Consider the following 27459-nt stretch of genomic DNA (forward strand, 5'->3'; position numbering starts at 1 on the left):
ATAAGGATCTTGAAGAGCCCATAAAAACTCAACGGTAAAAAACGTAAGCACCATAAGACAGGTCATCCCCTACTCCTGATCTCTGATCACACAGCGTTACTCACGGGCTCGGTACAGTCCCCACCCACCCATCATCCACTCTCTTGCCCTCCCTGCAGGAAAAACAACTTCCACGTAGAGCTTTACTACACTGCCACCCCTCTGGAGGACAAGGCCCCAGTGTGACACTAGAAGCACAGACGCTGTGGGGTCACAGTGCTGACATACGCTACCTGTTGTACATAGTGTCCTTGCACCGAGCCCATACTAACTGCTGGTCCAGACGGCTTCCCATTTGGGCTGGCAGAGCTAGGCCTGGAAATCGAAGAGTCGACAATATTCATGGAGTAAATTCTACAATGGAACGAGAACCTTATTCATGTGTGAAAGAAAACAGGACTGTAGAAAGCAGCAGTAGACAGGGCATGAGTCTGTACTGTGCAGATCAACGAGCTCCCCAGCCCAAAAGACAACACATGGATTGGTTAGAGGTTAAAAAAATAAAATGAAGTAACTGCAAGTCCCCAAATTCTCAGTGACCTGAAGGTTTGGAATGTCTACGCATTAGCATCTCACATCTTGAGAAGATGAGACCATGCTGGAACTAAAACATTTGGGCAGTGTTCCACAAATTTCTATCTTAACAACAGACAAGAAAACAAAAAACAAACAAACAAAAAAACACAATTCCAATTTGCCTTTAAGACATGGAAAACAGCTTTATGTACTTCCCACAAGCACAAATGACCAAGTCAGAGACATCTTGGGCTCTACTCAAAACTGAAAGCCACGATCATACAACTTAATACAAGTGTTTGGACTACAGTAAGCACATTCTACACATGAAAATCCAAGTAGATCTTAAAGAGCACTGATGTATGCACCACGTCTCTGCAAATGGGGAACACTACTACCTCCCCGTTCTGACTACAGAGGCTAAATTCCATCAGCATTTACCTGTATGCATGTGGTGATGGTACAGACCCTCCGGAGGACATGTTCTGTTTACCGTCGGAAAAATGAAACCCTTTCATTTCCATTTGGGAGGACTACAGAGGAAAATGAGCGAGAGCACATCATCTTTGCATCCACAGTAACGGATATGACTTCATATGAACATATAAACCAAGTTTTTGCCCTTCTACCCATCATGCCCATTAAAAGAAACATTTTTCATGTGAAGTAAATGAGGCTTGTAAGTGAAATGATCCGCTTGTATTAAATCAACAAGCCAGGAGCACAAGCAAACACTGAACCTGGAAGTTAACTGCTGTGCTTTCTTTCCCCTGGAGTAGAAAAACTTATGATACAAATCCATCAAACCAGACATGACATTAATATACCTACTCAAATGGACAAGCTTCACAACAGTGTGAAATATCTGGGCAGTATTCCAACTGTGTCTGGAGCTCACCACCCCTCAAGCACTCTGGGGAAACCTGTGTAAACATGTAATAAAACTGGAGACTCCAAACTGGATCAAGGCAGGATGGGGCTCCCTGGAAACAGAACGATGGCCAGCAGCAAAACCTGGGAGGCTGCTGACCTGTGCTTTCTAGATGAGAAGGAAAGGCCTCCATTTTTACATCAAGCCTTGGCTTTGATATTTAAAGATCCCCTTTAACAAGCAAGATCAAAGAGCAAAACTTCAGTGCAAGAGGGGTTAATGAACGCCAAGATGAGCATGCAGGAGTTAATCCTTACCTCCCTGCTGGTAGCAAGAACTGAAGGCTGCGATCCAGGAGGGAGAATTCTTCGGGGAGCTCCTACAGGCAGGTTTTGCCCCTGAGGAAGCTGGATGGACTGCGGTAGAATCAGGGGCTGCTGGCCAGAGCCATAGCGGGGCAGAGGAAGCTGGGAGCCAGGCACAGGCATTGTTAACTGTGTGATAAGGACATGTAGTTACTTAATGGCAGCAGCGGTGTGGGGTTTGACACACCCTCTCCCCATACCCTGAAAGCACGGTACTGCTAAAAGCAATCTCACTAACGGTGCAGTCTGGCACAGAGTAAATGCAAATTAATGTAACAGAGCAAATTTCACACTGAAATGCATGTGCGGGTAGTGTTGCCAACACCCTACCAGCTGGGTTTCTAACATAGCATTGATTTAACATAACTGTGCTCAGCCACAGGGCTCTTCTCCTTGCCTAGAACCTACATCCCGTTCTTCAGGCTTCCTCATGGTCTCTGCATGGGTGATTTTTCTCTTGATCCCACAGCAGCGTCAGACAGCTGAGTCAGTGTCAGACACCCTGTTTGCAGCTTTAGTACCTAAATCAGGAATTGTGTTCTACTTTCATGCCAAAATGTTTTGGGGAGTGGAACTCTAGAGCAAGTAACAGTTACCTCTCCATGTTCTGCAATAAATTTCAAACCAATTATGGCAACAATTAATCCTAATTTACAAGGAGCAGCTCATGATTCAACAGCCTCCTTTCTCTCTATTTTTTTCCTTTATTCCCCACAACTGTTGGATTTGGGAGGTTCTATGACACCACTTTGTGACAAAAATAATAAAATTTAAGGCTAAATTTACCCAGTGATCCAAGCATAAGAGATCAGGTTATTAGGTTATTATGGATAAAGCATTTATTCAAATATTTAATTTGGCAGTGTTCTCTGTATTTTCCTCAGCTAAATTACTTTCAGAATTAACTGTTTTTAAGTCAGTCACAACATAGAAAACCCTGTTTAAGTAAAAAATCAATGGTCCCCATAAACCTTAACATGTTGCACAAAACACATGCAAGCTGAATTTAATGAAAGTACCAAACCTCTACAGAGAATCAGAACACATTTATCCACGAACACAGCTATGCTCACAAAAGGATTCAAGATCTTTTTCTGAATGGTGCTTTACAAAAGCTTTGTACCCTACACCAAGGCACACAGTAAAATTCTTGTTAAGATGCTGCCAAACAGATCAACAGAAATTAAGACCACCTGGATTCCAAATGAACTGAGAAAATACATGAGCTTTAATTAAAACATTAATTACTCTGGAAGCTATGTTAAATCTGAAAGAGATGGGAATTTGGCTCTTGAAAGTGGTACTTTTAGGACAACTATCACATCATGACCTCCTACCCGGGAAGTACTGTAAGGTTTGATTCTGCATGAAATGTTCATCTTGCGGCCAAAGACATCCAAGACAGAAAAAACAAATGGGCATCTCAGCAGGGGCAGACGAGTAATCAGCAAGAATCACATTAAATAAAAGTGCTACATCTTTGAAACAATGGCTCATTGACTCACAGAAGAGTCTCTTGGGGAAGCCTTTTGTCCCTACAGAGAGCTTAGCCCACAGAAACACATGGCTAAGCACAAATATCCAATCCAGTCCCAGAAACACATGGAACCCTGCACAACTGAGTGGCTTGAAAAGTCCTGCTCCTAACCTGTGTAAGCTGAGAGTCCATCATCTGGGAGGCTCCCATCCCAGCTGCCTGGTTTATCTGGCCTTCATAAACCAGTGCCTGGCTTCCGTTCATGGGCTGATAGGGGGACCCAGACTGGGTTTTCACCACCTCCAAGGGCTGCATGCCTGGGAAGGCGGAATACGGAGCCTTCAGAGCAGTGCCTCCTGTCAGGACCATCGTGCTGGGCTGAGACAGACTGGGGTGCATGTACACCTGAGACCTGGGGAAGAAAAACATGCTTAAGTCACTAGGCAGAAAACCTTTAGAGACTGTACACACATACCACTATCAGGATAGATGTGGCTTGCAAGTAGATCTCAGAGTATCTACCGAATTGATAGCTTAGAACTAAGATGCAGTCTCTTTTACAGACAGGATTTTTCTTTTACTTCCACTTTTAAGCCCTTACAACCACGTCCTTGTGTTGCAGGAACATTCAACAGAATGACAGCATGTCCCATCCAAAATTTAAATACTAATGTTCTGCACAATATGCTCTGGATTAGCAGTAAGGAGAGGATCCAAGTAACCAGAAGTCTGTAGCAGTTTTTCAAAGTAGAAATCAGAAATTGAAGATTCAGCCAGCTCTAGCAATTTATTTTTTTAAATCTCCATGTCTAGTTTTGAGGCCTCAAAGTACCATTCTGACCACTTGCTCTCATCTTATGCAGAACGATTCTCACAGCCAGCCCAACTCTGAAGAGGACGTCTCATTCCTTCACTTCTAGTAAGCAGTTCTTTTAGCCAAGTACTCTTGATGTTTCTTACATTAGTTTGATTTCTAATTTGAATCTTACTATATTTTACCCAAAGAGCAAACATTCACTCTGTTCTCGTCTTGCAGTTTTTATCTAATAAAAAATGTTATGCAATGCCCTTATGCAGGTACTCAGCTCTGATCAAGCCATCTCTTAGCACAGTCATAAACCAAATCCAGTAAGCAGCAGGCTCTGAATTTCTCATTAAAAAAATTGTATTCCAACCCACAAACCTCCTCTTTCCGCATCTTTCTCAGGATTTGCCTCCCCCTTTGAGGCATTACAACTAAATACAATTTTTCTTTGCCACTGTCTTACAAAGAAGCATGCTACAAAGAGCCCTTATGTACCCTGATAACCTTGTTCTCCACCCCAATGCTTCCCAGCCCTGTTACTATGAAATAGAAACAAGATGTCAAAGGAGGAAGAGGAGATGAATACAGAGTATCTGACCAATCTACTTCCCCATAAGCAACAGAAGAGTTAAGGCCACAAGGAAATGAAAAACTGGAAGCAGTTACCTGAAGGGCTGTATGGAGCTGTACATCTCCTGGGACTGGGAAACAGGCAGACCACCCCTCAGGCCAAGCTGAGCTTGGGCCTGTAAGGATGTGTGGAGGGAAATGGGAATCTGTTGAGCAGCAGCGGCCTGCAGGAGAAATTAAGATGACTGAGAGGTATGAGAGCAGCCAGAAGCTCTCCCAGACTCTTAAAAAGCCATCATTTTCCTCAGTGAGTCAATGTGCCGTGACAATTACCTACACTGCAGCTTTACCCAGCCCCTCCTTCTTCCACAGAACAGGAGCATTGATATAAAGGCACTGATACAAAGAAAAAAGCAATTCCCTCCCTTTCATTTCACTAACCTGTAACACCTACTGGGAAGCAGCATTCAAGGAAGCTAAAGGGAGCCACACCTAAGCCCCTCTGGGCTGCCAGAGAAATAAATGACTTCTTGTTTCTGACCCTGAAAGACTTCCTGAGAAACCATTAGCTAGTTTGATTTCTCCCTTACCTGTTGGTAGCTTTGCTGCTGAGGTATTGTCTGAGGAACCAGGCGGGGCTGACTTGCAAACACATGGCCATCCAGATACAGGGGTGGAATATGGTTACCTGAGCATCAGAGAAGACAGGCTGTAACTCAGGGTACAGGCAGGGTACGCTGCAGAGACCTGTGGGTCCATCAAGACTAACAGTTCAGGAATTGGCCACCTGCACTCCAAACTTTTCCTATCTGCCAGAAACCGACTCCACAACAATTTTACCTTTGCAGCTACGAGGGATGGAAAGGGCAAACATGGCATGTGAGACCTTCACACAAGCAATCTAAAGCTATTTTTTACCAAAGGGTGGCACCAAGAAGAAAGTGGTGTGCCACTCCTTTGTTTACATATTCGAACCAAGGGGTTTTCAAGCAAAAAGGGGGAAGAATTTGGCGGGGTGGAGGAGAGAAGAAATCACCATGCTTGGAAACGATCTGTTTTCCAAATATATTCCCTACAGTGGCCCCATTATCACTTCTGCCCAGCACATTCCACTCCCTTCCTGAATTGAGAAGTAAGAAAGGCATTCATGAGAGGTCTTCTGGGACCCAAGAATCAGAGTCCAGGTACATTTCTTCTTTCTTTTCCTGACACTCTCCCTAATTATAAACACAGTCAAGTTAGATGGTGTTTAACTTTTCCCTCTGTAATTCAAGGACAGCAACACCTTCTCACCTCCCAGAGTTATGCAAACTGTAAGGTATTTTGTTATGTACAAAGAGCAAAATGTACTCTGAACTTGTGACACACAGAAAGTTTTAAATAGTAAAGTGAGTACCAGAATGCTTGATACCGGGATTAAGTGTCTCAGCCATGGGTTTCTTCTCTTTCTTTCTACTCTATTGAGTACACAGTGATGGGTAGGTAATACTCAAGTAACCTTCTCTAATGTGGGGAAACAGTCCCTTTTTCCTTCTTGCCTGATTCTCCTTACAGATCCATTAAATACCAACCGGTCTGTTAATTTACACGGAAGCTATTCTCACCGTGCTCTCTCTACTAGAATCCAACCAAACAGTGCAAGTACTCCTGCTGCAGTTTGCAAATACCTGGAATAGATGCAGAAGGTGCTACGGACGCCACAGGCATAGGAGGCATAGAAACTCCACCAAAAGAGCTGTAGCTGACACCATTGGAAGCTCCAACACTGGAAGGAGGCTGGATGCCCGAGCCTGCACCTCCTGGAGAGTTCTGTTCTGGTAAACTAGGAGAGTTTTCCCAAGCTTTACGGGCAGACTCCATCTACGGAAATGAAGGGCAGTAACTGCAGACAATTCACATGTGGAGGGGAACACTGAGGCCTAGGGCTGCTCATCTGTAAACTCTTACTTCAAATTCAATCCAGTCTAAGCATAATGGAAAGCTAGCACGGTTTAGGTCAAGAGGCTTCAGAACCATTCCCAATGGGCAAGCATCCATCAAAAACATTCATCGCTTGTGGTATTTGCAGAACTGTTTTGGGGGGGAGAGGGTGCAGGGTAAAGTGGTTTTTCATGTTGCCTTTCTTCTTTTTAAAACCAGTAGGTGTCTAGGATTACTGGTTTGTTATCTTATCCAGCTCCTGAGACAGTCACTAACAGGAAAGCTTTGCTGGACATTTTTTTTTACTTTACAATAAGGACTTCAGCATCCAGGACTGTTGGAACCCACCCCTGTCCTCCCATGCTGAATAGAACATATGCATAACTTTTACAGGAGCTAATTAAAGATTTAGCAGTGCCTGACAAAACACTCTGGGAGAGATCTCTCCACCCTTCACTACCCAGGTCAAGAAGACAAGGCAGCCGGGCCTAGGACGAGCACACCTGCCAGCTTACCTACCTTAAGAGTAAGGTCTGCAGTGGGGAAGGACATTGGGTTCAGGCCAATGCACCGTTGGAGGTGATGATCTCTTCGCAGAATGGGAATGGACTGCGTTAACCCTGCCTGAGGGGAGATTGGTAAATGGTGAATACTCTGTAACTCTCGTGAGAATTTCAAGAGGCACCACAGCCTCAGCTGGCAGCTATAGTAACTACACCTCAAAGGACTGAATCCTCAGTGGTACTGCAGGAGTTAAGTGCTGCGTTCAACTGTTATCCACTCTGCTGATGGAATAAATTAAGCTTTGGCAGTGTGCAATGACTCCCTTTATGTAGAATTACACCAGCTTCCATTTAAACATCAATTTGACCCAGTAACTTCATTCTGCAGAAGTGCTCCCCCCACCATATTTGGAATCTACCTGAATTTCTGACAGAATCTGTTTCTGAAAGAGCACTTCTGAAAAGAAAGACCCTTTAAGACAAACCTCCTAAACCTAACAGCCTACAAACTTGAAGGCATTTCAAAAGCAGCTTCGTGAGTTTTTCACATTGCTGTCCACAGCTGAGTCACAAGCTGAGCTTTCGCTGTGCTCACTCTTTCATACAAAATAATGAAATACACAGATGGCTAGAACAAGCTAGAAAACCTCTCAGAGGGCCTGGCTAACAAGATACAGCTCTGTGCCTTGCTGTGGCAGATGAGGTGTTCTGAAGAAGCTAGCAGCCCAGGCCTAAGAATGCCACTATCCACATCGTGTCCATTATCAGCTCTCTTCTGAGTCTCGGGGCAGGAGACTGGCGACCTCAGAGATCTGCTAAACCTCTTGCCTTACAGAGGTCACTGAATGACAATGGAGTTGCTCGCTGTATCACTCCTGAGCTAGCCATGCTCATTTCATCAAGGTACCTCAGGGGCACAGATATCCATTATGGATTTTAGTCACATGTGATGCCCAAGCATCAAGTGTTAAGTGAACTGCAAAGAAATACTCTTGCTCTGTTTGGAATTGTCTGAGATTTAACCAAGGAGAGGCTCAGATGAATCAAGGCCAAAAGAAAAAAAGAAATACTTACATTACTGGCCAAGGCATCCTGCAATTTGGTGACAGGGTTAGCTGCAGTGCCAGAAGCAGAACCAGGTGGCAAGCTGAAGTCAGAGTCCTGAAAAAGCAGAACACACAAAATTCAAATCGAGGCCTGAAGGCCACCCACCTGCTTCTCATGGTTAATGAATTTAGCCTGAATCATGACACTAGAAACTAAAGACTGTCCTCCAGTAAGCCTTGCTGAAAGAGAACATGGAGACACTTCTCAGCACTCAGTAGCAGACAACCCCCAGAGGCACACAAAGCTTTAGAAGGCCATGATCTTGTCCATCACCTCTGTCACCACCCCAAATGGTCCTTGGGACACTATTTCTAAAAGGACATTATGCATTTGCCAAGACATCTTGAGCACCTGGTTTGTGTCAATAATGAAATCTAAGGCAAAGCTACAGCATACGTGCTGGAAGCTTCCTCTAAATAATCCTGCTGCCTCAAACCACCGTCCACATCTCGACAAGCTCAAACCACCAAGAAGATAAAATTAAATTCAATCCTCACTTTAGGATTTACTCCAAATTCAATGGGTGGCACAGGAAGTACAGAATCCACGTGAATTTCCACCCCGTTAACAGGGGGAATATTCCCTTCCAGCCGTTCCGTTCCCTCCGAACCCTTTCTGTTTTTCAGGGAGCGTTCGTTGCCGATTGGTCCAGGCTTGTGTTCCTTGTTCTGTCCTGAGCCTTGATCTGAATCCTTAACAGGAAAGCAGAGAGGCTGAGACACAAAGACCAAATAACCCAATCTCAAGCCTTAAAAATGCTATCAAGAACAACAGAACCACTTCACAAGGTCTCTCACTACGTGCTCTGGCTTGGCTGCAAATCCAGATTACCTTTTTATCAGATTGCTTCTGCACTTGCTCCTTCTGGCAGTCAGGCTTTGGATCCACCAGGCCAGCCCCATTCATCTCCTCTGGTTTGAGGGTGCCATATGGAGAACTGCGCTGAGAGGAGGTCGCGGAGGATTCCCGAGACTCCGCGCTCAAGTCAATGCCACTATCCCCCTGGCTGCCTTTAAAACCCTGCTATGCAAAGCACGAAATGTGTTAAAGCCCCGGACTCCGACCCAGCTCCACAAAAGAGGAAAAAAATCCCAGAAAACAGCAAGACCACGTCCCCTTTTCAAATCACATTCTTGGTTAACTGCAAGGAGTTGGTCTTGACCTGCAGCATCCCTTGGCTACTGCTTCACCTCCACACAACTCTGAGCTGGGCTAACCAAAGCATTAACCCGACTCTGGCTTTAGAATAAAGGCCAAAGTGTCGCACGTGGCAACAAGGCAGAGACTTCCAAACTCATTACACTTGTAACCCAAACCAGATTTGGGCTCTGGTCTCCAGAGGTGAAGCATTCTGGAACTTCCTCTGCCGTCCCTGCGTTTAGGCTATAGCTACACACTGCTCATGGAATGAAACAAAAATTAGCTATGGGCTTCCACCATCCTGGACAACACGCTGCCTCCAGTTAGGAGCATAACCCTGGAATACCCCTACCAGAGAGTTACTACAGATTTATACCCATGTGTAGCGCTACGCATCACTTGGCCCTCTAGGTTAGAGCAGCATGAAGCTCAAATCAGAGCTGCAGAGAGACAGTTTAAAATTGCACAAGCAGAGCTGACAGTCACTAAGCACAGATGGAGCATGGAGAAGCATAAGCCACCTACTTCAGTACATCGTACATGAGATACCTGAATGGCACATTAGGTGCCACTTACCTCAGCGGAGCTAGATTCAGTACCATTAAAGGTATTTACAGGCTTGCTCCAGGAATCACTTCCAGGAGACTGAACGGAAAGAGCTGGAAGAAAAGGGAGGGCAGAGTTCAGCTGCTTAACACGAAACTGTGGGCACATCTTGTACACCACGCATGCTGCGTGATTAACATCCCATTTCTGGACACGAGAAAGGATATTTTCACCACCACAAAAAGCCATTGCTCCCCAGTCAGCTGAGACATGACAGCACAGAATAGACAGGCTGCAGAGAGGGAGGCAGAGAACAGGGACAAGAGATTTCTTTGGGAACATGAGAACGATAGGAGAAAGAAGGAGCAGAGATAGAAACAAGGAAGGCTCTAGATATTCAGTGATGGAGGATGAGAAAAGAGGAAGGCACAATAAGAAAGCAGCTGAAGTAGATCCAACCCAACAAGCCTAGAAAAACATTGCGCAGGACCTTGATCTCACAAGAAGGCCCAGGAACCAGATTAGGAGACTGACATGGTCAACAAGAGAAGGATGGTTAAACAGTACAGTTTTGAACAGATGTCTGCTAGCTCCCTTCCCACCTCCAGCATCAGAAAATAGAAAGTTGTCTCCTCATAAGCACGGACACCCTGTCCTTCCTACACACACCTGAGGATTCCCCACTTTCATGAAATACTCTAAACCAAACATACAAACTTACCTGGGCTGTTGCTCTCCCAGATCTCTGTGCCCAGGCTGTTTCCAGACACTGTTACATCACTTTGCTCCAAGCACAAGCTGTTCTGCTTCTTAGCAAATCGAGGAGGGATGCGAGACTGAAGGACGCGGGCCTTAGCTGGTGCCTGACAGAGAAAAGACACAAGCTCTAAGACCTGTCGCTGAACTGGGGCTAACAAAGCCTGCTCCAGGCAAGTCTGATCCCTGGGTTTCTAAACACTGCAATGTCAAGAGCCCCTAACCCATGCAACAAAACTGTGTTTCACAAGAACGTGAAAAAATGCTGTCTTCAGCAGCATGTTGTTGTTTGTTTTTTTTTCAGGGTGCTAGGGAGTGTTCGCAGCACAAAGCAAAGTGGTATCACTCGTACATCAGACTTGCTCTGCTTAATTCCTCTTCTTCGCTCCAGACAAAGAAAGATCAAGTCATAATTTCACCATATAGAGATGGCTCTTTCACAGTACCAAGCTTTGGACGGAGGGAGAAGCACATCTCTTTAAAACTTCAAGACCATTCCTGTTGCCCATTCACACGTTGTCCTCAGCTAATTTTAAAAACCAAGCAACCAGGCTTTTATAGCTTTGCTTGGAAGATTTACTCCACCCACCACGAGCCTCCCCTGCCAGAAAGCATTTCCCAGTGATGCTTTTTACTTGCATTTCATCCTCCACATTTTATTAAGTCTCCTTTCACGTTAAAATACTCTTTTCTCCTAGTACATGCAGACAAATTCCTCCCTCCTAGATGTTACTTAACTAAGCTATCCACATTACAGTCTTAAACCTTTTATTATAAATCAACTCCATTACCCTATTCTGAACATAAAACTGTGAGAGTTCCAGTTTGTTTTTCTTTCTGGTAAGGTGCCCAGACACAAAACTGGTAAGCCTGGCAAAGAAGCTACCACATCCTGTTCTAACAGTAACACGTTGATGTGGCCAGAGGGTGCAGAGGTCCTCCACTGCTCACTGCTGCCCAGTGTCCCACCAACAGGCTCAGTAAGTCAAGTCGCTTTGAGTAAGTCTCACTTTAAAGAAACCCTCCTTGACTCACAATTAATGATTCTGCTAGATGAGAATAATCAGAAATCTTCAAACTATCCTTTTCAGACCAACAGCCCCTGCCATCAAAGCTAAAATACATTTCCCAGGCCTGATACCAGATCAATCCTACTTTGGCCAACTGCGTTTTTCTGCTTATCCAAACACTTTTGGGGGCCTTGTACCTCTGACTACTGTCAAAATAGCCTAACAGTTCAAGTTTTTTCTGCCTTCTACTCCTTACCTGAGCAGCCTGTTCCTTCTTTCTCCGTTCCTCTTCCAGCAAACGGCGCTGCTTTTTGGTAAGAACTTCAATGAAGCCTTCACCTGCCATTGAACCTACTTCATTCTCTTCTGCTGTGCTCGACACCCGATTATCAATGATGGTACCTAAACAAAGTGAACATGGGAAAAAAAATAATAAAAATTGTGCATGTGTGTATGCATATAAAGCTTTGAAACTGCACTCATTTAAAGAGTGTGTTCCAAATAGAATCCATACACAAGCAAACAAGTTTAGCCAGCAGCACTGCAGCTAAGCTTTGAAAACTAAGGCACAGAACAGACATCTACTAGTCACATTGTCCACCACTGCTTTGCTGTCCTCTGCCTCGAGGTGAGCATGCTCCAGCTAGGAGAGCTTGGGAACACGTGTTAGCTCAAGTAACTTCAGATGTGTTATCAGCAGGAAGGAACCCGAGGCCCACTTTAGATGTTCTTTCAATTTCCTTCTCACTATGTAATGTATTTTGGGCTTGAAATTTAACAGCTTACTAGAACCAAACTTTCCATGAAAGACAGATTTGATTTCTGTCAGATTTGGCTGAAAGTTTGGGTTTTAAATTTAAAACCCAATTGCCTTCCATGTCGTCCCTATTTAGACGCACTGCAACCTTCCTGTATAAGTAAACAGAAAATAATCTAGACACATTTATTAAGTTACACTGGTTTGAATTTGCCTTGCTTGAAGTCAGCCACAGTGTGTTAGTTATCCCGTAGAAAAGAAATAAGACACTCACTTCCATAATTCAGTTCGAACTGTGACAACACCTCTCCCTTCTCGCTTGCTCTCTGCGCAGTGGATTTGGGCTCCTTCTCTGGCTTTTTACCCGGCCCTTCAGCACTCTCTGAGTTAGCATGGGAGGCCCTGTCCAGGCTGTAAATGGAGTGGTTGCTTCCACCACTGGTGTTCCCAAGGCCTCCTCCTTCTTCTGGAGATCTACAAGGAAAGAAGAGAAAGGAATTAGATTTGTTACAAGATGAAAAGTAGCAGCAAGAAAACAAACAAAACCCCATGGGCTGTATTTTCCTTGCCAGGTTTCTAATCATATCTCATTCTTCTTCAGCCTTTGCGCAACTGAAGGTAGATATTAATTCTGAGCACATAACTCATTAGAAGAGGAAATGGGATGGAAATAGAACCTGTGCTCATGAGTCAACCAACAGGTTGCTCCCCAACAGAGCTGATAACCTAGCCTGTCCCCATGGGAGGGCTCTGTGCTTCTGAACCAGTGTCTCCTGACCTCCTGTGACACTGCCCCAATCGTTCCCCTGCTTGTCTTTGCAATTGGCACACACTTCCCAGCAGGCATAAGCTGAAGGGAAGGAAGATGGAGAGAAACTGGCAACACTGAAACAAAAAAGTCATTTTCCCCTTTTTGTTTCTCCCAGAAGTTTTTGCCCCTTTGACCATCAACCACACATCCTTTCTCAAGGGTTCAACTCAAAAAAGAGGCATGATTAAAGGCAGCAGGGGCAGGGAGCAGCTTTCCCCTTCCCTCACTTTCTCTACCAGCACGCATCTCTCCTGACATCAGCTCTCCTCTCCCTCACTTCCATGTAAGCTACGATTAGCTACTGCCTCCTGGGGTTGGGGGAGCTGGGTGCCAAGCAAGGACCAAGTTGCCTATTTGTCAGCGCTTTAAACCCAATATGATGAAGCTGCACAAGGACCTTTATCTCCTGTTCCTAGGAGTGGAAAGTAATAAGGTAGCTGCCAAATTGGCCAGGACCAAGGCACAGCTAACCCAGCATCCTGTCTCTGATGTTGGTGGCATCAGATTCTTCACTAGACGCTTGCAATGAAATACTTAATCCTTAGTACTCACGGGAGGAGCTCCTCCCAGCAGGTTAGGAACATACAGCACCACTTACCATTCATCACTGGGCTCCACTAAGGACTGAGAGAATCCTTGCTCAGGCATGGCTAGGAGTGGCAATGACACGTGGCTCTCAGGCCACAACCACACTCCTGGGAAGCCAGGTTAGAGATGCTCAACCTGCACAAGCCACAGCAACCCATGCCAGATAAACCCAACCCTTGCTTTATTTTCTGGCACGCTCCCTGAGGGACCCACAGCAGGAGAGGTTTGGAGTTACAGATCAGGATTTCCTCCATTATCTTCCAAGCCTCTAGTGAGAGGCAGACCAGAGGGTGCTGAGCTCTCTTGGCAGGAAACTAGGACAAAGAAGGGCAGGAACTCAGAGGTCTGTCATGCCCACATCATTGTGAACTTCCACATGACTGGATTTCCAGTGTGGTAGTAAAGGAATCAACTGGTTGTGAAGCACACACTGACAAAAACCTTTATCACGAGGTTGGATAAGAGGTGCTGGGAATCATCTGCACTAGACTGAGAGAAACAGGCAACAGCTCCCCCCTCACAACCCATCCCTTCCCCACTGCCCTGACATCTGCACACCCGATGACAGGCATCTATCGGCACGTCAGGACGCAGCCCTACCTTTTGCTTTTGATCAGCGTCCCGTTCTGCTGGCTCTCGTATCGAGAGGCTGCTCCTACACCACTCCTGACCGACTGCTCCACGTAGCCTGCCGGCTCAGCCTTGCGGCTCTGCCTGTCCACGAGCGGCCGCTGGCTGGAGAAGCTCCTCTTCGCCAGCTCTCTCTTCTCTCCCAAGCTACCGCTCCCGAGGCCGCCCTCAAGCTGCCCTTCACCCTCCGAAACTCCGTCTCGCCTCTCCCGCCGCTCGCTGAAGTCACTGCTCTCCGAAGCTGTCTCCCACTCCTCGTTGGCGTGGTCTGAGGAGTTCTGGTAGGACAGCTCAGGAGACCGCCTGCCCGAGATGCTGCTCTTCTCCGCCGTGGGCAGCTTGGGTCTTCCCGGCCACTGGCTGGGCAGCAGGTTGGGGGCTCCCTCCTCGGGGTTCCACTGCCCGACCGATTCCCGCTCCTGCCTCAGGCGCCTGAATCGCGGAGGTTTGTCCTGGCGGGGGGGACGCCGCCTGCGGAAGGGCCTGTTCTCTATGTTCTCCTGATCCGCCGAGTAATCCTCCTGGAAAAAGTGCCTCTTGTCATCCAGATGACTCTCCTCGAAAACCCGGCTGGAGAAGGAATCCACGTGCTTGTAAGAATCCTGGATGTAGTCCCTGTCAGACTGCTGCCTGCTCCCAAAAGCGTCTGACGGAGAGGTGTGGCTGTACTCCTGCCACCCCGCTCCCCCGCTCCTGCCTTGCCACTGGGTGGGCTCCTTACCCATGAAACCCCTTCGCCCATAGCCAGAGTTGCTCAGTCTTGGTGGCAGTGACCTCCCGAAAGCTCTCGGGGCCCTCATCTTAGGGTCCAGACTAGTGTGATCATCCGAATAGATTTTGTTGGACCTCCACGACTCTTTGAAGTCTCCCTTCTTCAAATCGCTGTCTTCCCTGTCCAGCACGGAGCCTTCGTTGCTGTTTTCTGAGCCCCTCTGTCGGCGACGTTTCGGGAGCTCCTCGTACTCCGACCCTTCGCTATGGGTCTCGCTTGCAATGCGGCGCCTTGGCTTGCCTCTGGGGAAATCTTCGGGCTGGTTGAACTCCCGAAGCCCTCGCCCTCGGCTGCTCCGCTGGTTGTTGTAGACCCCCCGACTGCTCACAACAGTGCCGCGGCCTCTGAAACTGAACTCCCTGAAGCCTCTCCCTCGCCCCCGCCCTTGACCTCTCCCACCAAAGGCTTGCTCCTCATCAATGAAGATCCAGTTGTTTCTTTTCGTGGGAGGGAGATCACTGGACTCTCTAGACAGCTTGTTCTCCCAGGATCTTTCTGGTTTCTCTTCCTCCTCTTCCTCCTCCTCTTCCTCTTGTGACTTCTCAGCCTCTCGGGCAAGGCTGGCTTGGGAAGAACCTTTGTCATCCAGCAGGTAACGCGTGGAGCTCAGCAAGGTTGTAGCATCATCTGATTCATTTTCCACCTTCTGAACAGCTGCCTTCTCCTTCAGTGAGCGTGAGGTGTCCTCTCCCTCCAGTTTAACCTTCTCCATCTCCTTCTCCTTCTCCTCCACCTTGAGGGCTTTCAGGACTGGCTTTTTAATCGGGCCTGATCGTCGTGTCCTCCCAGTTTGCTCCTGCTGTTGACCACTTGTGTTTCGGATTTCAGGGGTCCACTCCGTCGTCTCCTCAGCAGGCTGTTTGGTATTAGCTCCTTCTTTCTTCCAAGGGTCAGCACTGAACGACTGCTCGTCCCTGGGAGCTTCTTCAGCAACTTCTGCTGTAGTTTCTGAGGGTTTCTGATGGTGGCTGATATCCCAGCCATTATACTCAGGCTTCTTCTCTGCTTGGATAAAATCAGGCTCGAGAGGCGAACACCTCAGGTTTGCATGCCGGCTGCCAGGGCAGGTTTCCTGCACATTCTCCTGGTGCTGAAACAAGAGATCTTGGCCTAGCCTCTGCGAAGACAGGCAGCTGTCAAAGTCTGCTTGGGCCTTCTTGTCAAAAGCATTCAAGTACTCCTCCCCTCTCTCCTCAAAGAGATCTCGCTGCGTGCTCAGACTCTCTGGCCTTCCAGGAGAGGCAGAGTAAGAGCTGTCGTTCCTGAGGAGGAGATAAACAACAAACAGAAAACAGTCAGCTAATGCAAAGCACAGCATGAGGCCAGGGGCCCAAGCTGACTGAAAGAGGTAGAAAAAAAATAAAGCAGGCTTTGTTCTACATCAGGAGACAACAGGCCTATAAATACACGAATGCTGGGCAGTCCAAGCCAAATCGCCTGGCTTGTCAAATCAATGGATGATAAAGCAGTTCCTATGATGGGCAGCAAACTTCAGAAATAAAGGAAGACAGTCTCCAACATACATAGAGATCTGAGAACAAGTAGTTGGATTCAGGAAATATCAAAGAATTAGGAGACAAACTAGAACCTGTGAGAATTTCCGACTCATAGCTCCTACTGAACAGCCCTGCAAAGCTCCAGGCTGGTGAGCACGGACTGGCATCAGACAGAAAAACTCAGTTAACTCAGTCCGTAAGCACCTTCACAACAGAGGAACTCAACAGTGTAAGGCTGCTACCAGATCAGTATTTTGGCCTGCTCAGAGACATTTTTTGGGTCAACTCTAAGCCCGCTTTTCAGTAGGAGATGACCTGTAATGGCAGCACAGCCTCCTGCCACAGCCTGCCTCCCATCACAGCACGTGTGAGGACAGGAATTGTGCACTCACCTGGCATGCAGCCCCTCCATGGTGATGTTGTCAGCCTGTTTCTGATGTGACAGGGAGTACCCTTTGCTCTGCAGAGATGTGTAGCTCTCCTGGCCCCACACCGGCACAGGGTCCATGGGAGCAGCTTTCCTTTCTGCCTGCCCTGCCTGACAGTTCTGATCTTCAGACCGACAGCTGCTCCCACCGATGGAGTCCTGCTGGATCATGGGCTTCATAATTCCTGGTCACAACAGAGTTCACACCATTAAGGCTAGGATCTCACTGACAAGAAGAATTAACAGTCTACTACTGCTAGCCTGACTCCCCTTCCTTCCAGGGCTGCGGGTGACTGCAGCCATGGAAACCTTTCTGTAAGAAAGGAGCCTCTGTTTGGGAAACACACAGCTGGGAAATGTACTGGGAATGATACAGAAGGTGACACAGCTTTCAGAGAGCAGCTTACACACCACACACCATCACTAGCTTGAAGATGAACAGGTATATAAAACAAGCCGCAAACTCAAGGGAACGATTTATACATCCCAATGTTTATATTCACATCTCCGAAGATCAGTTAGAAGGTAAAAAGATGCTAAAAGCACACAGCTCGGGAACTACAAAATTTTTCTGTCACGTTTCTTGAAAGCCTATCAAGATTTCAAACAATTACAGTCACTCTCAAACACTCTCCTGGAACAGGCAAGGTCTGCCTTTACAACTGCTCTGGCTCCACAGCTGCTAATATCTCCCAGTGCAGTGCAGGGGATGGGCAGGCAGGTGTCCTCCCTCCCAACCTCCTCTGCTTTCTCTTTAGCCCTCACTGTGCCTAAATTTCCCATCCCTAGAGAAGGCCAATCACAGCCAATCAGGCTATGAAATCTGGGCAGAGGGCAGGTGGATGAAGCACAACAAAGTTAGGACAGCTGTAACCATCTCAACAGCTCAAATGCTCCCCCCAACACACACAGAGCAGAAAGCCCATGAAAGCCCAGTCCTGAGGACATCAGGCACCTGGGCTCTCAGAGAAGCTCTAGGACTGTAACGCATTCCTTGCGTTCTACAATCCAGAAAACCAACTTCCAGTCTTAGGTCTGAGAAACATCTGCAGTAACTTGTCTGGTATCTGGAAAGTTAATGGCCATGATAAAGGGAAATACTGGAAATCCCTTACCTGAAGGGTGAAGGGCTGAAGGGTAGAAATCCACAGGGGTGCGACTCTGGGCCATACGAGGGTCCATGTAGGAGGGCATCATCATCCAGCGAGGATCAAAGCCAAGCATCTGGGGGTGTGGTGGGTAGAATGTCCGCTGGGGGTGGGAATGGGACGGGGGAGGATAGACTTGCGGCTGCTGCCAGTGATGCATCTTGTACAGCTGCTCCTGCAGGGACGAAGGATGGGCTGTTTGACACCAACTGTTACAGTGCCAGGAATCACACTTGCAACCCAGCCAGCCCAAGGAAAACACATTCAACGTATTTGAGGCTCAAAACCAAATCAGAGCGGAGGGTAGAGCAGTTCAGGGAAATTCATTACAAACTGGGAACGCAGCAATTGCTATTCTTTAAATCCCCAAGACACAGTAAATGCAGACGTGAGATTAAGCCACCACTATGGGCCACGGCATACTGCCAAATGCAAAGGATCACTTTCAAGACATGAGTTCAGATTTTTCCCAGCACTTCTATGAAATATAGGACAGTTTCCTGTCAAACATCATTTCCTAATTGGAATTAAATACTTCAGAAGATGTTGCTCTTTGAAGAAAATGCAATTATAAGTTTAGAGTGTATGCATAATACTTCTGTTCTTGTTAGGCAAACAGATTAGATAAGAACATCCTAAATTCAATTAAGAGAGCTATTAATATTGTATAGTGTTTCCTGTACATCCTACAGAGATGGACTGACACTGCTGGGTTGCTTCCCATCTCCCACAAGGCCAGCACACCTTCCTTTAACATCCTAACAGTCCTCAGCTAATTTGACTTAACGTTTAACTTTTGCCTAGAGTCCAAGAAGAACCTGTATTTGAAGGGAGCTTTGTGTACTGCAGAAAGCTTTCAAAATGTGAACAACTCCAATTAACATGAAATACCCCTATTTACCTGTCAAGCTCGCCACCACATTCTTCTTACTAAGCTTACAGAAGTGTCAAATGCTGCAACTGTTTACAAAAAAGGCAATCCCCTACTGCAGAGCAAGAGGGGAACCCTTAAATCTGACGTGTCATTATGTCAAGAGAGAAAAACCAGATTAACGCACAGATTCTGATTACCTAGCACTCCAGGATCTTCGAGAAAATGCTTCCTTAATGCCACCAGCCTATTTTTTATTTTCTTCTTTTCATGTAACCACTGCTACAAAAGCAGCAACACAAAGCACCCAAAATACAAACTGCTTTATACATACTAACAATACAAATGGTAAGAGCAATAAAATGAAAATTTAATGTTCTTCCAGTAACAATGCTGTCATGCTAATACCACCTCAGGTTAAAGACATCCAATTATTTTGAGTCTCAGATTATTTTTAGTTTCAGATCATCTCTTTCAAAGAGTAACATTAGCAACATTTGCTGCTGTACGTTTGATTCATGAAAATGCCAACTGCCCAATAACAAAGCACAGAATAACAGCCACGAAAGAGTAATTACTAAGCCTCCGAGCAAAAGCCAAACGTTGGCTCTTCACTAAAGTTTGCAGCAGGGTTGATTATATCACATTTCAAGTGGCCATTCTATGAAGAATGACAATTAACTCTGCATTATCACAAGCCTGAATATTCTGCCCCTTGGCTCGATTCTGCTGCTCTAAGGAGACTCACTGCATCTGAGAGAGCTGGAAAGCACGTATGAAATATGAAGTACCATAAAGCTGGGAAAGATGCAAGATGGATGAGGGAGGTAGCTCAGGCTGGTCTCTGAGAGCCCCAAGAGAGTTTTCAGTGAACCAAAAATGAAACAAATAGAAACAAACGCATATTTATGGGGCAAAGAAAATGGTGATCTACAAGAACCTCATAGAAAAAAAGGTTAGGTAGAAACGGAGAGCAGATAAAAGAATAACCTCCCTCTGCAAAGGCAGGAGGTGGAGCTCAAAGTATGCAGCTTTATACCCCTCACATCCAGCCTAGAAGCAGAGTCCAACCACCTGCCACCGTGACCACAGTTTGCAAATAGCTGCCATACCCAACAGGGTAAGGACACAGTGAGGGTAAAATCAAACAGAAGCAGCTGATCCCCAAAGGGATTCAGCTCAGCAGCCTCCTTTCCCTTGGCTGTATATTCAGCACCTTGCCCCTGCAGCTGTGCTGAAGAACAGAAGCTTCCATCCCGTGCCAGGGAACAAGCCCAGATGCTCACCAGGTTTGCTGCCAGCCAAAGGTGCTCAGACACTTTGCTGGATCAGGCCGACAGTAAGCACCAGAGTACTCAGTGCTGCTTTTTTTGACTTTGGACATGGGAAGGTGAAAAGTCCCTGGCTTCTTTTATGTGCACACATTTGCTCTGCTACACACCCCAGCCCTAAGATGTCACATTATCAGGAGATACTGAGGCAGCAGCGCCAGACAAGGCAACATTTCTGACAGCAGTGTCTACTTTTCTCCCAGACAAGTGACAAATCTGGCCTCCCCACACCTCTCCCCAGCTACTGAAAGCACAACAGCACACAATTCACATAATCTACAGAGCCCTTTTAGCCACATTACACAGTAGAGATCTGTGATCAAGACAGTAAAAAAGGCTGGGGGAGAACTCTCATTTGTCATCTCCCATTCCAAAGAGAGTCGGTTATTTGGTGCTTACAGTGGTAAGAAGTAGACAGAGAAATGCTAATGTGGGAGTCCAAAGAAGAGGGGAGGGAGTGTCCCACCTATTTATTACCTGCTGCTGTTGCTGCTGTTGTCTTTGGAATCGTGGGGGAAGAGACTTCTGGTATTTGTTGAATTCCTGTGCTGGGGAGGGAGCTTCTCTGAGCTCCTCCTCACTGCTGCTTTGGGCGGCTGCTGCTGGGGCAGGAGTCTCCTCTTCCAGATAGCCAACAGAGACATCCTGTGCGTGAAACTCGGGGGTTGCTGGAGAGAAGAAAATAAGCCTTGGTGAGTCCTGCCGTGACACGGCTTGTACACACCACCACAGCACAACATGCGCAAGCATGGGCACATCCTGGCTGTTAATGTGGTTGAACTTTATTACAGTCATACATAGCACCTCACACACAACCTGATTTGCACTGACAGTTCTAAGGGGCTTTGTCACTCCTGTTTTAGCAAGAGATTTCAAGATCCCCCTCTGCTGTCAGCCTTCTGCTGCAGCACTGTGGGAGAAAGCCCGTTTCCCCTGTTATTCCTCCTATCTGCCAGCACTTACTAATAAACTGATTTTGTAACCCATGGCCCATGAGCACTTTCTTAATAAGATCATCCAACCACAAGAAGAACAAGAGGCCCGTTCCAACAAGGTCTCTACTAGTACAGCTGATTGAGCATGCATGAGACAACCACAGAAGTCTGTGCTTGTTTCAATAGGATGCTTGCTTTTTTTTTTTTTTTTTTTTAATAAAATGAACCTTCATCACCAATCCATAATACTCTGTAGGATACATGAAGCAGACGAGCTCTTAAGAGCAACGCAAATACTCCCCAAGTTCCCACTCCACACACAATTCAGGTAAAAGACAGCACCATATCAAAAAAAACACACACTTGTTTTTACAAGGCAAGTAAATGCTTCTGTACCTCTACGGAAAGTGTGTCCATTCTCTTGCACGGCACTTTTTTCTGTGCTTGGGGGTCGTAGGTCTTCATTCTCTGTGTGTTTCTGGGTCTCCCCGTTCTTCTGAGCCAGTTTGCACTTCTGATCAAGTTGCTTCAGCTTTGCAGCACAGGCTGCCAGACGTTCCTCCCTGGCTCGCCGCTCTTCCTCCTCCCGTCGCCTCCTGGCTCGCTCAACTGCCTCTGAGATCTCAGAGTGCACAAACTTCTGTCTCAGTGGCACTTTTTCTTCTTTATCCTCGAGGGACTGCTGCCTGAGAACACTTCCCATGGAGGGCTTCTGCCAAAGGAAAAACATTCCTCAGTGAGCATGACCCGAACGTATCCTCTGCCTTGAACTCTGCAGCCCGTGCTCAGAAAATCTCCTCCCATCTGCCTCCATCCTCATGCACAAAAAACCCCACTTCTCATGGAGTTATTGCTGTCTGATTCAGTTACTCCTTTTTCTAACTGTCTGACAAACCTACTGCTCTAGACCAAATTCCACTTCCTCTATTTAGTGGCAGTGCTGTGCAGATGGGTTTCTCTCTAGCCAGATATAAGCAAAGAACTGAGAAATTTATCAGCATCCTGTTTTCAATAAAGCGTCACGCAGGTCTCTTAATGACAGCAATGTGTTTCATCCACCAGCCCAGCACAAAGAGCCCATTCACAAGAGTCCAACCTACCTGGTATTCAGATGAAGAGCTCCAACCATTCATCTTCCTTGGAGGTGGCTGTGAATCCTGCACTTTCCTGACTGTCCGGGACAAGCCAACTGACTCGCCCCAGTTCTTTCCTTCCTCGGAGGTGTGTTTGACATCTGCACCATCTGCAGAGCTCAGGGACAACTGTCGCTGCCTTCTGGGATCCCAGCTGTTCCTGTCATAAAAACAGATTTGCTATTACAATTGCAATGTGCCTTAAAAAGCACTCACAGCCTTACTCATCAAGTGGCAAAAGCAGTTGATTGTAACAGAAACAAAGGATCCAAAACAAACAAACACAAGCCCAAGCAATGGGCTTTTCCTATGGCACTTAAGAATTAACACCATTATTGTGCAGGTGAGACACAAAAGGGACTCAGTTCCATGACCCACACACACCCTTGAGGCCCACTCAGAAGCCAACAGATGGAATCAAAAAAGCCAGGGGGGTGGGGCTAAAAAAAATATCAAGCCTCTATGTATGAAACAAGTTTTTAAAAGATCCCAGTACTGTTTAACCATATTGAAACAACTATAGGCGGGAACACAGCCAGTTCTTACCACTTCTGTCGTCCATCTTTAACAACTTCTTCCTCTTCCTCATCTTCACTAAACTTGAGTTTCTCAGAGTAATCCACTTCATCATGTATACCTGAGACAGCAGAATTGGAGAAGGGATGTGTGAGAGAAAATAAGCAGGGCCTGCCTGCCTTGTCCTGATAAAGCTTATGCCTTCACTGGCACTAAATCAGATGCTACTGGGAAAACAGCGTCCAGCAGAGGTCCTGGAAGTGATATGACTAGGACAGACCCACACTGCTGACCAAGCTGGGTTGGTCCCAAAAGCTGTGCAGCAAGCAGTCTGGGAAGGGAAGCTGCAAATGAAGACGCAGCTACCAAACTGGACTGTGTGCAACTGCATGCTGAATGCTATGACTGAAAAGATGGGGCTAACTCTTCTTCCCAGCAGTCATACTGCTATCCTGCTGCTGTGTGGTGTTTTCAGTTTTTAGGCGTCTTCAGATCCAGTTCCATGAGTACTGTGTGATGGAAGGATCGGAAGGATCCATTGTGTCATCATTTACACCAACAGCAATTTCACAGCTGCACAAACCACCCCTTCCTTCCTCCCTCATCCACCTCATGGCAGTGAAATAGCCAGAATATTCTAATGGCTCTATTTCATGTTGCACGGAGGAAAATGCTATGCTTTCCTTCTAAATCACTGACTGAAGCTAGAGGATGGAGGTACTTTACCTGCCCACCCATCATCTGCATCGTTGTCTAGTTCATCCAGCCCCTTCAGGTTCTCTGCGTTGATAATGGTGGGCCGAGGTGCTCGCTCTCCCTGCCGCATTGGACGTGTTGGGCGGGACAGGCCAAGCCTGTTCTCTTTTCTATGGGGAGATGCAAAAAAAAAAAAAAAAGTTAGAAATAGTAAAGAAAGGAACATGCAATTGAGTTTGTAACAGCGAATCAGTCCTTTACTACCACATGCTTATATAAAAAGACTCCAAGTACCTCTCTGTCCAACAAAGCTTCTCTTCCCTACCAACCTGGTACCAAGTTCCTGGGGCTTATAGATCAGAACTGCACACTTGCCAGTCCACAACCACACACCCCAGCTTTACACATCCACCTGCTCCTGACACACAGTACTCAAAATCTTGCAATGTTTCTGCTGCTGCTGCTGTTGGAGCAAAGCACTGATCCTTTGAGTAAACATCAGGCCTCCTCTGCGGCCGTCTATAACCTCACAACTGCATCCTCGGTCCAAATTCTTGCACAGTCCAAGTCCCATTCACAACCCAAACCAGGCTCTCAAGTGGGACAGTTGTGGGAGCCTTACCCATCCTGGTCATTCATCTGGTATTGTCTGAAAGGGACGCGAGGCTCAAGTCGAACTTGAGGAAGGGGGAAAGACCCTCGGTCCAGCGATGCAGGGGTCTCAGGTGGCTGTTGTGGACACATCTGGAACAAAGCAAACAACAGCCTGCTTATTCACTGCCACAAGGCTTACCCAGATTAGGTTACAACACGTGCAGCATGGTAGCTGCGACTACACAAAAGGAAAACAAACATTTCACGTCTTGCTGGCTAACAGACATGTTACTTCTCCAGCTCCAGAGGAAAAGCAGCAACTTTTCCTTGGGCTGAGCAAGGCTGCGTCTGTTTCATTTCTCCTCAGAGCACATTAGTGCTACACTATTCCAGCATCAAAGGGTAAAGGCACAACAGGGAAAACTAAAAATAGATAAAGAGAAGGATCTCTGAGCAACTCCTAGGAGCCGACTCAGAGGAGAGTCTAGAAAAATGCTATCTTAGCTGAGTTCCTCAACCCTCACACCATGTTATGAGAAGCAAGGACATTACACAGCTGTATGAAAAGGGCAACTTACAAAAGCAGGTAGCATGTCATGGTACGTAGGTGGTTGGTAGACATTTCCCATGAACTGCGAAGCCCCTTTACGGAGAGGCTGAGCTGGGCGGAGAGACGGCTCCTTCGGATCGCTGGCACTCACTGAGGAGGGGGCTCCGTCTCCGGTGGTCGAGGTCTTGCTGCCCAGCTCAGCAGGGGAGGCGGTCAGAGATGTGGCAGAGGTGATGTTCCTCCCACCGCCCTCCCTCCAACTGGTGACATCTGGACGAGAGGTAATAATTATGTTAACATCTGTAACTGCAGACAGTCACTTTGCCAGAAAGTCTCAAAACTAAAATGCTCTGGTCAAGTCCTAATTACGCAGAGAATGTAGGAAAACATCAGGGACTGAGGAAAACTTCCAGATGCATTTATTTTCCCAAGAGACTAGCAGCATCAGCTGTTACTAGGTAAAGCACAAGCTAAGGGTTCTGAGCTGGGGCAAGGCAGAAAGCCACATTCACTTACTCTGGGGGCGGAGGCTTGGTCCTGGCCCATACGACGGATCTAAGGCGCCCTTTTCTTTGCCAACCTTGTCCTGCTCGCCAGCTGCTTTCAGCGTCGGAAATTCCTCGGGAGAGAAGGATAACAGTCGGCTTGAGGCCCTTGAACCTGTCAGACAAATAGTTACAGGACTTAGAGAATGCCTTGCCAGTCTTTCCATTTCCTTATCAGATCAGCCCGGAAGTATGTTTCCTGAGAATCTGGGCCTCCAGTATATTTAAACACAAGTTACTACTGTACCTGCACCTCAGCTCACATCCAAAACACCCTCAGACATCATCACCAACTTGACAACAGATGTCCTTACCAAATACTGCCACACTCTTAACTTGGGATCGTCATTTAAATTCTTACATTCAACAAAGTCAGGGCGAACCTTCTTAGCTTCCAATTAATTTTGTGTAGCACAAGACTCAGATTGAGGCAGGGATACAAATTGTGAAAGATTACTCATAAATGATAGCCTGTTATCAAGTATTTGACATTTCTTTTCAGAGTACTACTGCTGAGATCTCACTCCACTAGGGAATTCTATTGTGAAGATTTCTGGCAATACACTTGGTGGAAGACCACAGATAAGAACCAAGTGTTATATGCTATACCCCACTCTCCTCCCTGCTGCAGCACATTTAAGATGCAGATTGCTGGCCAGATCAGGCCAGCTTTATTTCCTGTCATTGACAGATTGTCTTGCTGAGTCACCAGCTACCCTAGAATACCCTCACTTTCTCGCTGTTACAAAGATCTGATGGTGACTGGAAAACAAAACAACAATTCTCCTAAAATTGTTGGCAACATAACACTGAATAAAAAGAAATTGTTGGCATTTTTGCACTACTTTTTTTTCCAGAATCAGTTCTTTGTGTTACTTGGCTAATCCTCCTTCAGAATTATCATGTTAGAAGTATCAGCAGTGATTACTGAAGACCAGACAAAAGAGTCTCATCCATCTTTATACCTCCTTGCCCTAAAGAGTCAAGAAGGACTGCCTTCATTAACATATCTTCACTTTCTGGAACTTGTACAGAAAGTGAATCTTCAGGAAGATTTCCAGAGAAGACACTGCAACTACTGCATGTAGCATCCTCAAATATTTTGGACAAATGAGAATACACAAGAAGAATGTTTCTCAAATGGACCACAAAATAGCTGAGATGTGTTAAGAGTTCAGATTTCCACTGCATTATTCCCCTGAACTAGAATCTTGAGAACATTAATAACATTGAGGTGTCTTCCAAGAGACACGCCCCCACCCCAATCCCTTGTAAATATTATGTTTTCCCTGTAGGTAAGGCTGCACAATACAACGACTGTTAACGTGTAGTCATTAACAATTTACACTCTAACCCTAGGCAGTATTATACTGAGAAAAGTTTGGTTCTTTTGGGGTTTTTCTATTCCCCCTGCCCTCCCCTCCTTTCCCTCAAACTGCCCCTTATATGGAAGAAACAGGCATGGTACCGCTCATCTTTAATTCACGAGGCCACATTAAATCTTTCTGGGAGGGCCTATCCTGAAATAACAGCAACAACACCTAAGAGAGCCAAAAGCAAAAGACTTCCCTCTTTGTCAATATTACTAGAAACTGTTGTGTTAGCTTGGAAGGAAACGCAATTGCTCAATGCCACCGGAGAACTGATGCAGGGATGGGGTGGGCTGATAAATCCTTTCAGCCAGAATTCTGATGCTCCCGTGGTTCAATTACCTTCCAGTTAAGCTGCTCTTTAGCCACATATGTAACTCTTTTCTTGGCCTGAGAACTCTACACTGATAAGAGTGTGACCTAAAATGAGTTTTCAGAAAATCTTTAAGAACATTGTTAGAGGATCAGATTTCAAAACGTCTGCATAAGAGGCCCATAAAGCAACAGCCTCAAAAATGTACCAATTAACAAAAACAATAGACAGCCTTTGCACTGGCTACCAACCTCTGACAAGCACAAGTTTCTGCTTTACCATTTAGCCTCTGAGAAACACCCTCTCACTAAGTGACTCATTCCATTTAGGATAAGCTTGTCCCCTCCGTTT

At 46.3% G+C, this 27459-nt stretch overlaps 1 protein-coding gene across 10 annotated transcripts in view; it reads right to left on the bottom strand.

Moving 5' to 3' along the window:
- Positions 1-27459, bottom strand: part of PRRC2B (proline rich coiled-coil 2B) — a 49248-nt gene that overhangs the window by 4954 nt on the left and 16835 nt on the right. For 4 of the 10 annotated variants that reach the window (XM_082775840.1, XM_082775838.1, XM_082775842.1 and 1 more), the window contains exons 6-31: positions 25397-25540; positions 24909-25150; positions 24359-24480; positions 23767-23906; positions 23071-23161; positions 22492-22684; positions 21788-22103; positions 20934-21124; positions 18222-18429; positions 17072-17291; positions 14382-16445; positions 12657-12856; positions 11882-12027; positions 10581-10722; positions 9890-9972; positions 9005-9196; positions 8671-8865; positions 8141-8227; positions 7083-7187; positions 6311-6503; positions 5234-5331; positions 4740-4867; positions 3440-3680; positions 1744-1920; positions 997-1088; positions 273-393 (exon numbers count right to left, since the gene is read on the bottom strand). In XM_082775840.1, coding sequence (XP_082631966.1) covers positions 273-393; positions 997-1088; positions 1744-1920; positions 3440-3680; positions 4740-4867; positions 5234-5331; positions 6311-6503; positions 7083-7187; positions 8141-8227; positions 8671-8865; positions 9005-9196; positions 9890-9972; positions 10581-10722; positions 11882-12027; positions 12657-12856; positions 14382-16445; positions 17072-17291; positions 18222-18429; positions 20934-21124; positions 21788-22103; positions 22492-22684; positions 23071-23161; positions 23767-23906; positions 24359-24480; positions 24909-25150; positions 25397-25540 — 6131 coding nt within the window. Of the gene's footprint in view, positions 1-272; positions 394-996; positions 1089-1743; positions 1921-3439; positions 3681-4739; positions 4868-5233; positions 5332-6310; positions 6504-7082; positions 7188-8140; positions 8228-8670; positions 8866-9004; positions 9197-9889; positions 9973-10580; positions 10723-11881; positions 12028-12656; positions 12857-14381; positions 16446-17071; positions 17292-18221; positions 18430-20933; positions 21125-21787; positions 22104-22491; positions 22685-23070; positions 23162-23766; positions 23907-24358; positions 24481-24908; positions 25151-25396; positions 25541-27459 lie in introns of those variants that run through there. The other 6 variants (XM_082775839.1, XM_082775843.1, XM_082775844.1 and 3 more) reach the window with 6 other exon arrangements.

This window comes from Aythya marila (genome assembly GCF_965140915.1).
Source record: "Aythya marila genome assembly, chromosome: 19".
NCBI lineage: Eukaryota > Metazoa > Chordata > Aves > Anseriformes > Anatidae > Aythya > Aythya marila.